This window comes from Sorex araneus, chromosome X (assembly GCF_027595985.1).
Source record: "Sorex araneus isolate mSorAra2 chromosome X, mSorAra2.pri, whole genome shotgun sequence".
Classification (NCBI taxonomy): domain Eukaryota; kingdom Metazoa; phylum Chordata; class Mammalia; order Eulipotyphla; family Soricidae; genus Sorex; species Sorex araneus.
The window spans coordinates 345,971,071-345,985,321 of NC_073313.1; the positions used below are offsets into that span (position 1 = coordinate 345,971,071).

Sequence of the window (14,251 nt, forward strand, 5' to 3'; positions counted from 1 at the left end):
GTCTTGATCCCTTCTACCTCCCCACCTGGGGCCCTAAGTTGCTCAGACTGAGTCCAAGGTTTGTTTTCATTTCAATTTGTTTTACTTCTTCATTGAAAATGAGGTATCTTTATCCAAAATAGCACATGGAAGCACATAGTAAAACATAGTTAAAACTTTAAACATAGCGGGGGTGATGGGGGGGTGGGAGGGACACTGGGAACATTGGTGGTGGAGAATGGGCAGTGGTGGAGGGATGGGTGCTCTATCATTGTATGACTGAAATGGAATTACGAAACTTTGTAAGTCAGTAACTACTTCACGGTGATTCATTAAAAGCATTTTTTAATTAAAACTTTAAAAAGAACTATAAAAAGAACTTCAAATGTAAATATTAACACCACCACAGAGGAATAGAATATCTACATGCTGTTTTCCTTCAAGTCAATGCATTTAGGCAATCAATCACCAATTTTTTTAAGGACAAAAAAGAATTTATTAATGCAAGTAAATGTATTGTCATGATTATTGCTATAAACATTATTTATGAAAGGATGACAACAGATGTCATTCAAGTATTCTCACTACAAAAAAAAATCCTGTATTGTAGTTGAGGTCCACGCAGTGTTGGCTACGGGGGGGGGGGGGGCGGGGGGGGAGTATCAAGCACAGCAGCTTCAGTTGAGGCTACTTTTTTGCTCCCCACCTGCTGGCATCCATTCCTCCACTCCAAACCCCTATTTTTAAAAAATTTATTTATTTTTAAATTTTTATTTTTTGAATCACCGTGAGAACAGTTACAAAACTTTCCAGTTTAAGTCTCGGTCATACAATGATCAAACACCCATCCCTTCACCAGTGCACATGTTCCACCACCAAGAACCCCAGTATACTCCCATGCCTCTCCTCCCCCTGCTTATGTGGCAGATGATTCCCACTTTACTCTCCCTCCACTTTTTTTTTGTTTGTCATTCAGATTTGTTTTTATTTTTTTTTTTATTTTATCACCATGTGGAAAGTTACAGAGTTTTCAGGTTTATGTCCCAGTTATGCCATATTCAAACACCATCCCTTCACCAGTGCCCATATTCCACCACCAAAATCCCCGGTATACCCCCTGCCCCCCACCCCAACTGTATAACTGATGAATTTCACTTCATTTTCTCTTCATCTTGATTACATTCCATATTTCAACACAAAACTCACTATTGTTGTGGGAGTTATACCCCCAAACAAGATAACCCTATTAAGGAAGCATTTGATAATTAGTTTTCCATTAAAAGATTCTGTGTTTTCAGGTTTTAGAAAAGGTCACGCAGCCACGTTAGCGGCCGCGCGGCTCGGATGTGTCCCAGTCCCGAATCCCGGAGCCGTGTTAGTTGCTGCTCAGTGTCGCCAGGGCTCCATCTGGAGAAGGTGTGCAGGCTGCACCTTTTCCTTCCGGCTCCCCGGTGTTGTTGGCCCCAATTCGGGTCCGGAGCATTTTCCGGGCCGCGTTGCTCACCAGAATGCCTGCCGCTTCTCTGTTGATTGTGGGAAGATGGCGCCGAGGGTGGGTCGAGGGCGTGACTTCCGGCGGCCAGGACCACTTGGAGTTTTGGGCTGGTGCCGCCCCACTCCAGTGCCCCCCTGCGGCTCGGATGTGTCCCAGTCCCGAATCCCGGAGCCGTGTTAGTTGCTGCTCAGTGTCGCCAGGGCTCCATCTGGAGAAAGTGACTCTCCCTCCACTTTGATCACATTCAATATTTAGACAAAAGACCCACCATTATTATTTGGAACTTTCCCCAACAATCAGACCTGCCAAAAAGGGATCATTAGATAATTTGCTTTCTATTTCTGATTATGAAGAGCATATGATGTCATGTGGCCACTTTGCATGGATTTCTGATATTTCAGTAATAAGTCTAGAGGGATTTCCGTCAAAAGCCTCCGGGTTCCAAGATTGGTTTGTGTGCCTCTGGGATCATGGCCGCTCAGGAGCCAGGAGCTAGTAATGGGCAGCAACTTGGGGCCTCGTCAGGGCGAGGAGAGAGGCCGGTTCCACCCCCCCATCCCGAGAGGCCCCTCATGTCATGTCACTGCATGATACCTGGCTATCCAATAGGCTCTGGAAAGATGGCAGCCACCGCGCCACCAGGGAGAAAAGGCAGAAGGGACACCTTTCCCCACCCAGGGTGGCACAGCACTGTAGTTTAATGCTCAGTCCAGATGCATTTCTGCCAAAAGCTGCTTAGAACCCCTATTCCTGGCTCTGCACTCAGGAATTACTCCTGGTAGTGCTCAGGGGACCATATGGGATGCTGGGAATCGAACCCGGGTCGGCCACGTGCAAGGCAAACGCCCTACCCGCTGTGCTATTGCTCCAGCCCCCGAACCCCTATTTTAAAACAAAACAAAACAAAACTTTATTTGGGTTTTGTGACTCACAATATTGTTAGTGATGATTTCTCATGCCCATAGTTCCAACACCACACCCATCACCAGTGTACCCACCTCCTTCCCCCAAGAACCCCAGCACCCGGCTCTTTCCTCCCCCCCACCCCCTCATTCACAAACTCAGTTGTTTGAGTCAGTTTGTTGCCTTTGGCCCTTTGTTGCTACCCTGTTGTGTATCTTTTTGTTTTGTTTGGGGGAGGAGCACAGCCATCAATGCTCAGTGGTTACTCCTAGCTCTGCACCTCAGGAATTACTCCTGGAAGTGCTTGGGGAACCATGTGGGATGTGGAGATTGAACCCGGGTCAGCTACATGCAAGACAAATACCCAACCCGCTGTACTCTCACTCTGGTCTGCAGCTGTGTATCTTTAGTAAGTGCCACTTGAGAGATCAATCTATGTCTGTCCTTTTCCTGCTCACTGATTACACTCAGCATGCTATCCTCTAGTTCCATCCATGTGGCTGGAAGTGGAGTGCTCTTGTTCTTTTTTAGAGCTGTGTACTGTTCCATTGTGTATATCTACTACTGCTTCTTGATCCATTCACCTGTAGTTGGGCATTTGGGTTGTTTCTACATTTTGGCTTTTGTACTGGTGCTTCAGTGAACACAACTGTGCACAGATCCTTTCGAATTCATGTTTCAGGGGTAGAGGCTAAGAAGTGGTATCTCTGGTGAACTCCGTTTTGTTTTCAGCTGCTCCTTGGGGATCTAGGTACCCACATCCCCAACTCAAGAGATCCCAATTTGAGCTCTTCTCGTCTCCCGTCGGTGGCCCACATCATGATGGTCCTCTTGGGGAGCACAGCCCGGCGGTGCCCAGTGTCCCTCCTGCAATGTAACCTCCTGCTCACAGGCTCCTCCCGGCCCGGCACTTTGCTCCGTCTTAGCTTCTCCTGTCCCCGTCTCTCCTGCCGCCTTCTCTTTCCCATGGTTCTCCTCCAGTTTAGCCCCCGCCCCAGGAAATCTGCAAGTGCCCCCATCCCTGGGTGATCATGTCCACCAAGAACCACACAGCCCCACTGGGTGGGCTCGGCATCCACACATGCCAGCCAGGGTCTGGCCAGCATCGAATATGCCTTGTTGAGGCTAGAGCCAGTGGGGGGTCGGGGCTGGGGGCTGGGGACACGGCTGAGCAGTAAATGTCTGTCTCCTGTGTGGGGCCCTGGGCCTGCTGCAGTTAAACAAGACAAAATTCAAAACCAATAAGAGGACGGGTTGGCGGAGACTCTTTGCTGGCAGGCTGGGCCATGGTCTGTCTCTGTGGTCCTAGGGGCCCAGCTAGGAAAGCCAGAGAGTGGCCGGCCCCTCCAGATGAGCTCCTGGGGTGGGGGGCTTCTCCCGCTGGAAAGCAGCATCACCCCCACATAGATCTGGGGAGCAGCCACCTTCATAGTGAGAGTCGGGGGCTGTACTGCACCCAGCGGCGGTGACGTGTTCCTCAGCGGGGTCCTGGGTGGGTGTCCCGGGAGACAGAGGAGAGCTGCTCACCCATGGAAATGTGCTTGTGTCCTTCCAGTCGACCTGACGTCCTTTGTGACCCACTTCGAGTGGGACATGGCCAAGTACCCTGCAAAGCAGCCGCTGGTCAGTGTGGTGGACACGCTCGCCAAGGTAAGGGGATGCTTCCTCTCAGGGCGGCTGCTCGGCTTCTGTGTGGGGACTCGCTCCGGGGTGCAGCGGTGGCTGTTTTGTCCCCAGACAAAATAGGTTAGAGGGACTCCCAGGAGGCTGGAGACCGGGGCTGTGCTGAGTGACCCCAGGTCCCCGCTCTGTCTGCCTCTCTCCAGTTCTGGCTGGAGCCCAGGGACTGAAGTGAGGCCTTTGCCAGGGTGTCTGTATTCCCCGTCTCCTCTCTCCTCTCCAGCACCGGGCAGGCAGCCTGTCCCCTCCGTGCTCTGGACCCAGTCCTGGTGCCCATTCACTGTCCCCCTCTCTCCCTGATCTCCCCTTTCTTTCTCTGTTGTGGGCACGCTCCATGGTGCCAATCACCTGCCCAGCCCTGGTGCTCACCAGCTTGCACGCTTTCTTTGTGGGGCCGGCACATGCGCTCACTGGGGATCACACTCCTGACTGCGACAGCCCCGAGATCCAACGGTGACGGGCTTCATCATGGCATGGCGCGGGGGTCCCTCGCCAGCTGAGCCCCTGGGCTGTGTGTTGTGCACGGGAGTGGCTCCAGGGAGCTAACTCCGTCACTACCCTTCGCAAACGTACGGATGGAGAGGTCCTCCCTCCGCCCCCTTCATCCCACCAGGTGACCGTTTATGTGACACCAGCTATGTGCTGTGGTGGAGGCTGGTGCCCAGCCCAAGTCCTGGGAGGCATTTATGGGAGGCGTCACCCCGACACGGAGGCACCTGCAACAATAAGTGAGGCCAGACGGGGCGTCCCCGTGCACCCCCCCTGGTCCTGCCACCTCTGGCTTTGCCTCCAAGAGTGAGGGCAGCTGGGCCTCCCCCACCCTCCCCCACGCCCACTCCAGTCTGTCCCGTGAGGACCCAGTTCTGGAGTTGAGGCTGAGGGTCAGTGATCGCCCGCACCCACTCCTTCGCTGGCCTGGGTGTCGGGGAACAAAGCCTCGTTGTTGCACACAGCGGCGGCGACAGACACCCCATGTGGCAGGGCAGGGCTGGGCGGGGCGGGGCAGGCGGTGGCCGCAGACCGCCCCGCCCTGTGCCAGCTCCTGGCAGCTGTGGGCGCCGGCAGCCGCCGGGCTCTGGGAATTTGGGGCGGGGAGGGCAGGCTTGGAATCTGGGTGCGGCTCCCGGAGCCCTGCTGGCATCCCAGAGGTGCCCGTGCCTCTGGGACAGTTGGGCAGTGATTCTGGAAGGCCCTGGGAGCCCACGCCCACTGTGGCCACGCTGGGGTCTGCCCCGCGCTAGACCTCCCAGATCAGGAGTCAGGCCATGGGCCGCCCTGGGATGGGTGCTTCAGGGACCGTGCTCACCTGGGCCTGCATTGGGGGACACTGAGGTGGGGGCTGGAGGGGGAACCCGGTTCCTCTCTTGTCCAGGGGGCCCTAAGAGCGACTCTGTGGGTGGTGGTGAGGAGACACCACCCGCTTTGGTGGTTGCCCGTGAGCCACAATGGTCCCCGGGCACGTGACTGTGTCCTGTGGTCTCATCCTTATCTCCCGAGAGGACAGTTAACTCCGGGGATCTGAGGCAGGAAGGTGACGGGCTGCACTCGGGAAAAGGAAGGAGGGGCTCAGAGGACAAACGGACGGCTGACCAGGGAAGTGGCAGCAGCGCGGACAGGCCTGCGAGCTCTTCACTTGTTCTCTCTGTCCCCACTCCCTGGGGCTCCCAGTTTCCTGCCGCAGTGTGGCTCTCTGGGCCCGGTGGTCTTACCTCCGCAGGGAGGAAACCCCTGCACCCGGCAGCCCCCAGCATCTGTGAGCATCCTGGGTGCTTTGGTTCTGACCCTCTCCTGACCTGTGTCGGCCCCTGGGGCTCCTGGTGGGGGGCCTTCCACCTGCTCTAACAGTGCAGGGGCCCCTCCTCCCTTTTCAGAAGCTGAAAGGCCGCGCGCGGGTCGAGCCCCAGTGTCCACGGGCCCGGAGTCTTGCTGACCTGAGCTGTGCTGGGGGGTTACCCCGAGCCTGGCCCTCACCAGGGGTCCTCTCTGCAGTCCCTGCTCTGGGCACCTGCCCCCATCCTGGCCACCGTCTGCCGGGCTGGCCGCAGTCACACGCGTCTGAATCTGTTAGCCAGGAATGCCTGGTCAGGAACTGCCTTCGTGGACACAGCCACGGTGTGGACCCCGGGCCCTGATGCTCAGGCTCTCGGCGGTGCCTGACATGGCCAACACCCCGGAACTGAGCCTGCCTGTGATCCTTCCCGGAAGCAGCTGGCCGGGTGGCTGTGCAGTGACCAGCACGTCACCGGCCCAGGCTCCAGCTGTGAGGTGCCCATCTCCAGAGACAGGGCACGGCTGGCAGTTCCTTCTTCATTTTGTTCTGCTTTGAGAACCACACCGGCCGTGCTCGGGGTGGGCTACTCCTGGCCCTGTGCTCGGCCATCACTCCTGCTGGAATTTGGCAGGCCACATGGCTCTGGGATCAGACCTGGGCATCCCGCATGCCAAGCCGGGCTGCCATTCAGAGAATCCGCCCTGTCCCCACGGTGACGCAGAAGTCCCATTCTCACCACACACGTGTGCCCCGTGGCTGGTAGGGCCTGATCCCTGCTGACTCACTGCGGGGGGCACTAACCGAGTGTCTCCACCACCAAAAACATTTCTGGGTACTCTGGAGGGAGCCCAAGGGCCACTCGCAGCCGCCCCGGGTGGGGAGTGGGAGACGCCTCCCGTATGCAAGGTGCGGCAGGAAAGGGTTTGGTTCCGGCGAGCACGTGCCCTGCCTGGCCTCTCGCCAGGAATCACAGTGTGACCCACACCTGGCCTCCGTGACTCAGTCACAGGGAGGGGCTGATGGCGGGGGAGTTGGCTAGTGCAGGACTGTGGCTCTGGGCCCAGAGAGGTTCAGCAACTGGCCCTGGGCTGCACAGCCAGGCAGGCTGGGAACCGGAGGTCAGAGCTGGGCCTGGCTGTTTTCCTAAGCCTGGGTCCATCCAGTTGCACTGGTTTCCAGTCACTCCTTTGTAGCTTCTCATTGGCGCTGGCGAAATCAGGAAAATAAAGAGATGTAGGAATTGTTTGGGTTTTTCCCCACCCCCCCTTAAAAATATGAGCACATTCTAAGTGTATATGTGTATGCATGTGTGTGTGTTTGTGTGTGTGTGCATGCATGTATGTGCATATATGTATGCCTGTGTGTATGGGTGTGCGTGTATGTGCATGTGTATGTGAGTATGTATGTGTGTATGTATGTGTGTGCGTGTGTATGTATGTGCATATTATTCTTAGGCCTGAGGAAGTGACATAGGCAAAAATGCATGTGTGAGGCCCCAACTTTGATCCCCAATACTGAAAAAGCAAAAACAAAGACCCTTGTCAGCTTCCTGGTTATGAGGTTATCCTGTTATTATGGATTTATCAATGGGGAAAACTGGCCCCTGGATCTCTCTGCACTATTTTTGCAATTTCTCCAATAGCTATAATAATTCATAAATTAAATTTTTTTTTTATTTTATTGAATCACCATGTGGAAAGTTACAAAGCTTTCAGGTTTAAGTCCCAGTTATACAATGCTCGAACAACCATCCCTTCACCAGTGCATATATTCCACCACCAAGAACCACAGTAAACCTCCCCCCTACAACCCCTCCTCCCCAGCCCCCCACCCTGCCTGTGTAACTGATAAATTAGAAGTGAAAGTTGTTTTAATAGTAAAAAAAATTAGAGATCAAACATCAAAATGTAGAATATGAGAACAGTTCAATATCTCCTTGTCATTACTGTTTCCCATGTCATTACTGTTTCCCTTAATTTCCCCCAAAATAACAGACATTCAGGTGTAAAGTATATTCTTCAGCTGTGTGTGTATGGGGGGGTTACTGGGGATACCAAAATTTTTCCTGCCCTATACATCACCCATTTAAGATCTGATGATTCAGAATGTCCCACATCATCTGTCGCATCTATGCATTGCCTGATTTCTACATTTTTGTTTCATTTAAATTATTATTATTATTATTATTATTATTATTATTATTATTTTACAAAGGAGTTCATGGTTGGGTTTCAGCCATACAATGTTCCAACACCCATCCCTCCACCGGTGTAATTTCCCTGCACCAGTGTCCCCAGTATCCCTCCCGCCCCTCCAAGCCAACTGCCCACCCCTGGCTGGTTTCTTAAGGAAGAGAAATTCCCCAGTGAGCCAGGATGTAGGCAACTCCAGAATGGAGCGTCTATAAATTTTTAATTTAATTATTTTTTGTGTGGTGCCAGTAGTTAATTGAACCTGGAACCTCAATCATGTGCGGCAGTACTCTCTCACTGCGTCCCATCCCTAGTTCTAGTTTCCTTTTACTTAAAATTTTTGTTTTGTTTTTCCAAGCTACTGGGGGAGGGGGATCACATCAGCAGTGCTTGGGGACCAGGATTGTGCTATTCAGTGCTCTGGGGCCTTGCAGTTCCCGGGGCCCGTGCTCCGCCGCCTGGTCAGCTGGGCCTGCAGGCCCAGGGTGGCGGGAGCCTGACGCGCCTGAGGCCGTGATGAGGGCCATGGCCAGTCAACAGCGTGAGGTGGCGAGGTTGGGCTTGTCACTGGGCAGCCCTGGGAGCACCCCCGTGTCCACTCCGTGTCTGCCTCCCAGGGCCTTTCTTTGGGCTGCCTCTGAGCAGGAGTGGGCTCCCCGAAGACGGGCGGGCGCCGCGGGGCTGGGCGTGGGAACGGGGCCCACTCTCGCCCCTCTGGCTTTTCCCCACAGCAACTGGCCCAGATCGAGACGGACCTGAAGTCCCGCACGGTCGCCTACAACACCCTGAAGACCAACCTGGAAAATCTGGAGAAGAGGTCCATGTGAGTACCTGCGGACCAGGCGTGCCCGGCGGGTGGACGGACAGACAGACAGACAGGCGGATGGACGGTTGGACAGCGCTGAGATTTTGCCTAAAACGTTGGCCTTGGCTTGGGATGCCCGAGGGCTCGCGTGCCGGCTCCTTTCAGGGCCTTGCTGACGGGGAGTGGGCGGCCTGGGGCGGGGGGTGCGGGGGTGGGGGGGGTGGGCTGGAGCCCCGGGAGCATGCGCGCTGCGGCCCCTGTGCTGGGAAGGGTCTGCAGGAGACACCCTGTGCGGGACACTCAGGGTCCCGAAGACTCTGCCCCTCTCCCCCCGCCCCCGCCCTTCCGCTGACCACCCCTTCGTCCCACCTGGGCCCAGGGGGAACCTCTTCACCCGCACTCTCAGCGACATCGTGAACAAGGAGGACTTTGTGCTGGACTCCGAGTATCTCGTCACCCTGCTGGTCATCGTCCCCAAGTAAGTATTGATGATGGGGGAGGGGGACCGGCCGGCCCAGTAGGGGAGAGGGGGGGGTGCCCATGGTCTGGACCTCAGCAGCCCCTGGAGGCAACTGGCTGGCGGGGGCGGAGCATCTCTGTCTCGGGGGCCCCCACAGGTTGGGTCCTTTCCCTTTGGTGGGGGCTCCACATATGCATCTGGACCTCGTGAGTGGGGCTTGGCAGGGAGTTCCCGGCCCCCGCAGCAGGGCCTTAAGGCTAGCGGGCACTCTCTGGTCCCTCGGCCCCTTGGGAAGAGGGCATGCTTGGGTTTCTAAGTGCTCAGGACACCCCAGCCTTTGCTCTTCTTTAATTTTTTTTTGAGGGGGGGACACACCTGGCTGTATTCAGGGGTTACTTTGGCCCCCTGCTCTGGGATCACTCCTGGCAAGTGCTTGGTTGCTGGGATTGAGCCCAGCTGGGCCGTGTGCAAGGCCTTAGCCCCTGTGCTGTCTCTCTGACCACTCACGGCCTTTCTGCAAAAATCACCAAATGCTTCTATATCCCGCAGACAGAGCTACACACAGTGGCAGAAAACCTACGAATCCCTCTCCGACATGGTGGTCCCGAGGTCAACCAAGTGAGTGGGACCCCTCCCCAGAGCCTGTGCTGGGCACTTGTGAGTGCTCTGGGGTTACTCAGCACCAAACACGCCTGAGCATGCACAGAGCCCCCACCCCCCCGCAGCCCTCCTCAGTTGTCCCCCTGCCTGCAGACGCTGGGCCTTTTGTGTCTGCCAGGCCATACCGGCCCAACTCCTTTCAGCCTCCAGAATTCTGCAAACCCTGTTGCTGCCTCCAGGAAGCCCTCCCTGGCTGCTGTGGGGCCTAGGTCTCCTCTCCTTGGCATTGATTCTTTCCCACCCACCTGGACCCAGTTAGATGGCAGCAGAGTGGATCCGGGCAGGGTCTTGTAGGTGGCTGCTGGGCTTGGGTCAGGTGTGGGCCTGGGGGCGGGACTTGTTAGCAGAGGGACAAAGGCACATTTTGCTGACCCTTCCCCAGCCCTGAGAAAACCAAGGGGCAGTGGACGCCACCCTGAGATTACAGGGGGAAGAGCCAGCCCCCAGGGCAAGTGGCACACAGCCACGCAGCGAATGTCCCTGAGTGGACAGGACAGAAACGGCAGTGACTGGGCATGCACAGAGCACCGGAGAATTGGGGGCCCTGGGAGGCACCAAGCCGAGAGCGCGGGGCGTGGTCGGGCCGCGCGGGGCGTGGCCGGGGCAGCATAGGGCACCGGTCAAGGCAGGCCCCTGGGTTTCTACCGCAGCCCAATCAGTGTTCACAGTTGTGACCATGAGCATGAATTAGACGGGTCACCCTCCCCAGTGCTGGGGAACGCCCAGAGGAACCTGTTGGTGCAGCATCCCCCTGGGTACACAGTGGCAGAGCTTGGGGCGTGGTGGGGGGGGCGCTGTGCAATGCCCGGCATCCAACTCGGGGCCTCGCACCGCTGGGCATGTGCTCTAACCACGCTGAGCACCATCCATGATCCCAGGAGAACCCTTTGACATCATCAGCTGCTCTGTGGGTATTCGTGAGTCTCCACACCTTTTCCGTCGCTTGGCATTTTAAGAGCCAGCACTGAGTGGGCACAGCTGTGCCCAACCTTGCATCTGCCTCCCGGTCCAGAGCTTGGCAGCAGGGTGGCTCCATCCCCTCCCCTGGCCTCGGGAGGCCACTGGCCTCTGACCCACCCATTCAGTTTTTTTGGGGGGTTTTATTTTATTTTTTTATTTTTTTTGCTTTTTGGGTCACACCCGGTGATGCACAGGGGTGACTCCTGGCGCTGCACTCAGGAATTACTCCTGGAGGTGCTCAGGGGACCATATGGGATGCTGGGGATCGAATCCGGGTCAGCTGCGTGCACGGCAAATGCCCTACCCGCTGTGCTATGGCTCCAGCCCCTGACCCACCCATTCAGGGCCGGGCCACCTGCTCACCAAGAAAACAGGACAGTGGCAGCCCGGGGTCCCTGAAGGAGTGAGGCTGAAGGAGTAGGAGGCCAAGTCAGGGGTCAGCCCCTCCAGAGCTGGGCTGGAACAGGGGGCTGTGATAAACAGGAAGGGGGGCCCTGCCAGTCTGCCCACGGGACCCCCACCATCGGGTGGCCTGGTCAGCAGCAGTCACATTAGTACTGTGCCAGGGAGGCCGTCTGAGTAGAAGCCCAGGGTGCTGGACGGGACGTGGACATGGTGAGCCTGTTTCCGCCCCTGGAGCTTGGCCGTGCTGCCCTGCGTGTCCTCCAGGCCAGGTGACCAGCTTTGATCTCTCAGGCGTTCCAGGAGCCAATGGCCCAGCCTCAGGCCTCCTCCTCCTCCTCCTCCCCTGCTAGGCCTGATTCGGACCCCGTGCCCCAGGTCTCAGCCCGGAGAAGAAGCAAGGGCAGAGGGGACATAGCGAGGAGACCTGGCGGACCTGAGGGGAGGGGGCGGGGGGTCTGGAACTAACCACGGGGACTTTCCAGGCCAGCTGCCCGCTCCCCAGCCCAGGCCGCCAGGCTGACCTCTGCCCTGACCCACGTCCCCGGGCCCAGGACCAGCTGGGGATCCCGTCTGTCTCTCCCTCCCACAGACTCATCGCCGAGGACGGCGAGGGCGGCCTCTTCACCGTGACGCTCTTTCGGAAGGTGATCGAGGATTTCAAAATCAAAGCCAAAGAGAACAAGTAAGGACCGCGGCCGGGTGGGCGCTAGAAGGCGCTTTCCCCGCCCCGCCCCCCCCCCGCCCCCGCACTGCGTCTCTCTCAGGCACGCACAGACTTGGTGGTTCTGCCCCCCACCCACCTCCAGGTTCACCGTGCGTGAGTTTTACTATGACGAAAAAGAAATTAAGAGGGAAAGGGAGGAGATGACCCGCCTGCTGTCCGATAAGAAGCAACAGTATGTGAGTACACCCCACCCCAGGGCAGAGGCCCGGCCCCTCCCCTCCCTGGGGCCATTTCCAGGCAGCTGTTCTGGGGGGTGGGGGGAGGGCCAGGACGAGCCTTGTGTGGGTGCGGACTCTGCCCATTGGGACCTTGTCTCAGTCCACCCCCCCACACCCTCCCTAGGAGCCCCTGGGGGCTCTACACTGCAGGGGAGCCCCAGGATGCTCCCTGTGTTCCCTGGGAGAGGATCCTGCCGTGTCCCTGCCCGTCAGGCCCGGCCAGGCAGGAGGGGGCGCCCAGAGAGGGTCGGCCACCCGCTGTCCCCCTCACTATGGTTCCAAGCCCTGGAGACAGCCTTCGCCGTGGGATTTCTTCCCCTTAGCTTCAGGCGGGGAGCTGGCAAGTCTCCACTGTAGCCCCCGTGCCTGCCCCGGCGGTCTCCTCCGTGGAGGCACCCCGCTTCCAAGAGCCCGGGGCAGGGCACTGTGTTCGGGGATGGGCAGAAGGGACACTCTAGGGCAAAGGTGAGCACCGTCCAGTGCGGTGCCCTGAGGGGCCTGCCGTGCGGTGTGCCCCGTCTAGGGTCCCCGGCCCCGTGCCCACCAGGGAGGGTTGTGGGCGGCCCCGGTGCTGGCCCGTGGTGCTGGGGGGCTGGGAGGGAGGAATGAACAGAATGTGCCCCAGGCCTCCGGGCGGCCCGTGTGCAGGTGGGCAGCCTGAGAATGTGCTCCCCGCCCAGCGCTGGCCCCGGGCCCTTCCGGACCTCCACCCAGGGATTCTGCGCGTCCAGCTCCACCTGGCCAAAGGCCTTTCCCCAGGATTCTGGACATGTTCCCTCTGAAATGGGCTTCCCCACCCCTCCCCCCGCCCCCCTCCTCAGGGGTCCCTCCAGCTTTGGGAGGAACGAGGGCGGATGTTGGGGAAGTGCCTGTCACCTGCTTGGGGCACCCCCACGAGGGTGCGGACACAGTGGGTTCAGGGCAGCCCCCCACTTATGAGGGGCTGGTCTGCTCCGAACCCCCGACTCTCTCCCCTTCCTAAGGGTGTCCCCTCGTGGAGACACAGGCCAAGCCAGAGCCCGGGGCCCCGAGGCCTCGCAGCCTCACAGCCCGGCGGGAAAGGGGCTCTTCCACCAGCCTGAACCCCACAGCGTTCTCCTCTGTCCTTGCCCTTTTTCCCGGGACGCTGTGCTCTCCTTTGAGGAGCTTCTGTCCTGCTCCGTGCATTCCTGGCCCTAACCCCCACGCCCCTGGGCAGGGCCCAGACAGTACCCAAATGGTGTCAGGCAAGGGCCTGCAGCCAGTGATAGCCAAGAGCCGACACCTGCTGCCCGGGCTCAGGGCCACTGGGGCTCAGATGCCGTGTATTCTTCATTTTTGTTTTTGTTTCTGGTCTACACCTGGCGCTGCTCAGGGCTTACTTCCTCCTGGCTCTACATTCAGGAATTACTCCTGGCAGTGCTTGGGGGACAATATAGGGTGCCGGGGATCGAACCCGGGTCAGCCGTGTGCAAGGCAAATGCCCTCCCTGCTATACTATGGCTCCAGCCCCTATGATGTAGACCCCCTGCCCCCTGCGCCCCCTACCTGCCCTGGGGCCCAGGGAAGGCATCTCTGCATAGGGAAAGAAACTTGGATGGTGAAGAACCCAGAGACACTTATAGTTTTGCCAGGTGGAAGCAGGCAGGGAGTGCGCTGGGGGAGTCCCGCGCCCCCATGACCGTGTGGAGGTGGTGGTGAGCAGCAAGTGTCCTCCTGGGGCTTGTCAACCTGAAGCAGCAGGCAAGGTCCCGGGCTGTCCCCGAGGAGAGCAAAGGGAGCGTTTCCCCACAATCCCACCTGCTCGCAGAGACATGGCAGAGGGTGCCATGTGGGTATGGAGTGGGGCGCTCTGTGCACCCTGAATGCCCAGGCAAGCTGGCGAGTCCAGACAAACAGCTCCCCTGGTCTAAGCGACCCCCCACTCCCCGCACCACCAACAGTGCCCCTGGTCCTGCCCCTGCCTTCCCGGCTATTTGGGGGAGGTGGCGGCAGCCGGGAGGCAGGAAGGGGGATGAGG

The 14,251-nt window shown here is 57.9% G+C and overlaps 1 protein-coding gene across 3 annotated transcripts in view; it reads left to right on the top strand.

The window, feature by feature from the left end:
- ATP6V1C2 (ATPase H+ transporting V1 subunit C2) overlaps positions 1 to 14,251 on the top strand; it is a 60,236-nt gene that overhangs the window by 41,125 nt on the left and 4,860 nt on the right. For all 3 annotated transcript variants that reach the window (XM_055122458.1, XM_055122457.1, XM_055122459.1), the window contains 6 exons: positions 3,933 to 4,027; positions 8,752 to 8,843; positions 9,205 to 9,303; positions 9,835 to 9,903; positions 11,900 to 11,992; positions 12,117 to 12,210. In XM_055122458.1, the coding sequence (XP_054978433.1) occupies positions 3,933 to 4,027; positions 8,752 to 8,843; positions 9,205 to 9,303; positions 9,835 to 9,903; positions 11,900 to 11,992; positions 12,117 to 12,210 (542 nt within the window). The remainder of the gene's footprint in view (positions 1 to 3,932; positions 4,028 to 8,751; positions 8,844 to 9,204; positions 9,304 to 9,834; positions 9,904 to 11,899; positions 11,993 to 12,116; positions 12,211 to 14,251) is intronic.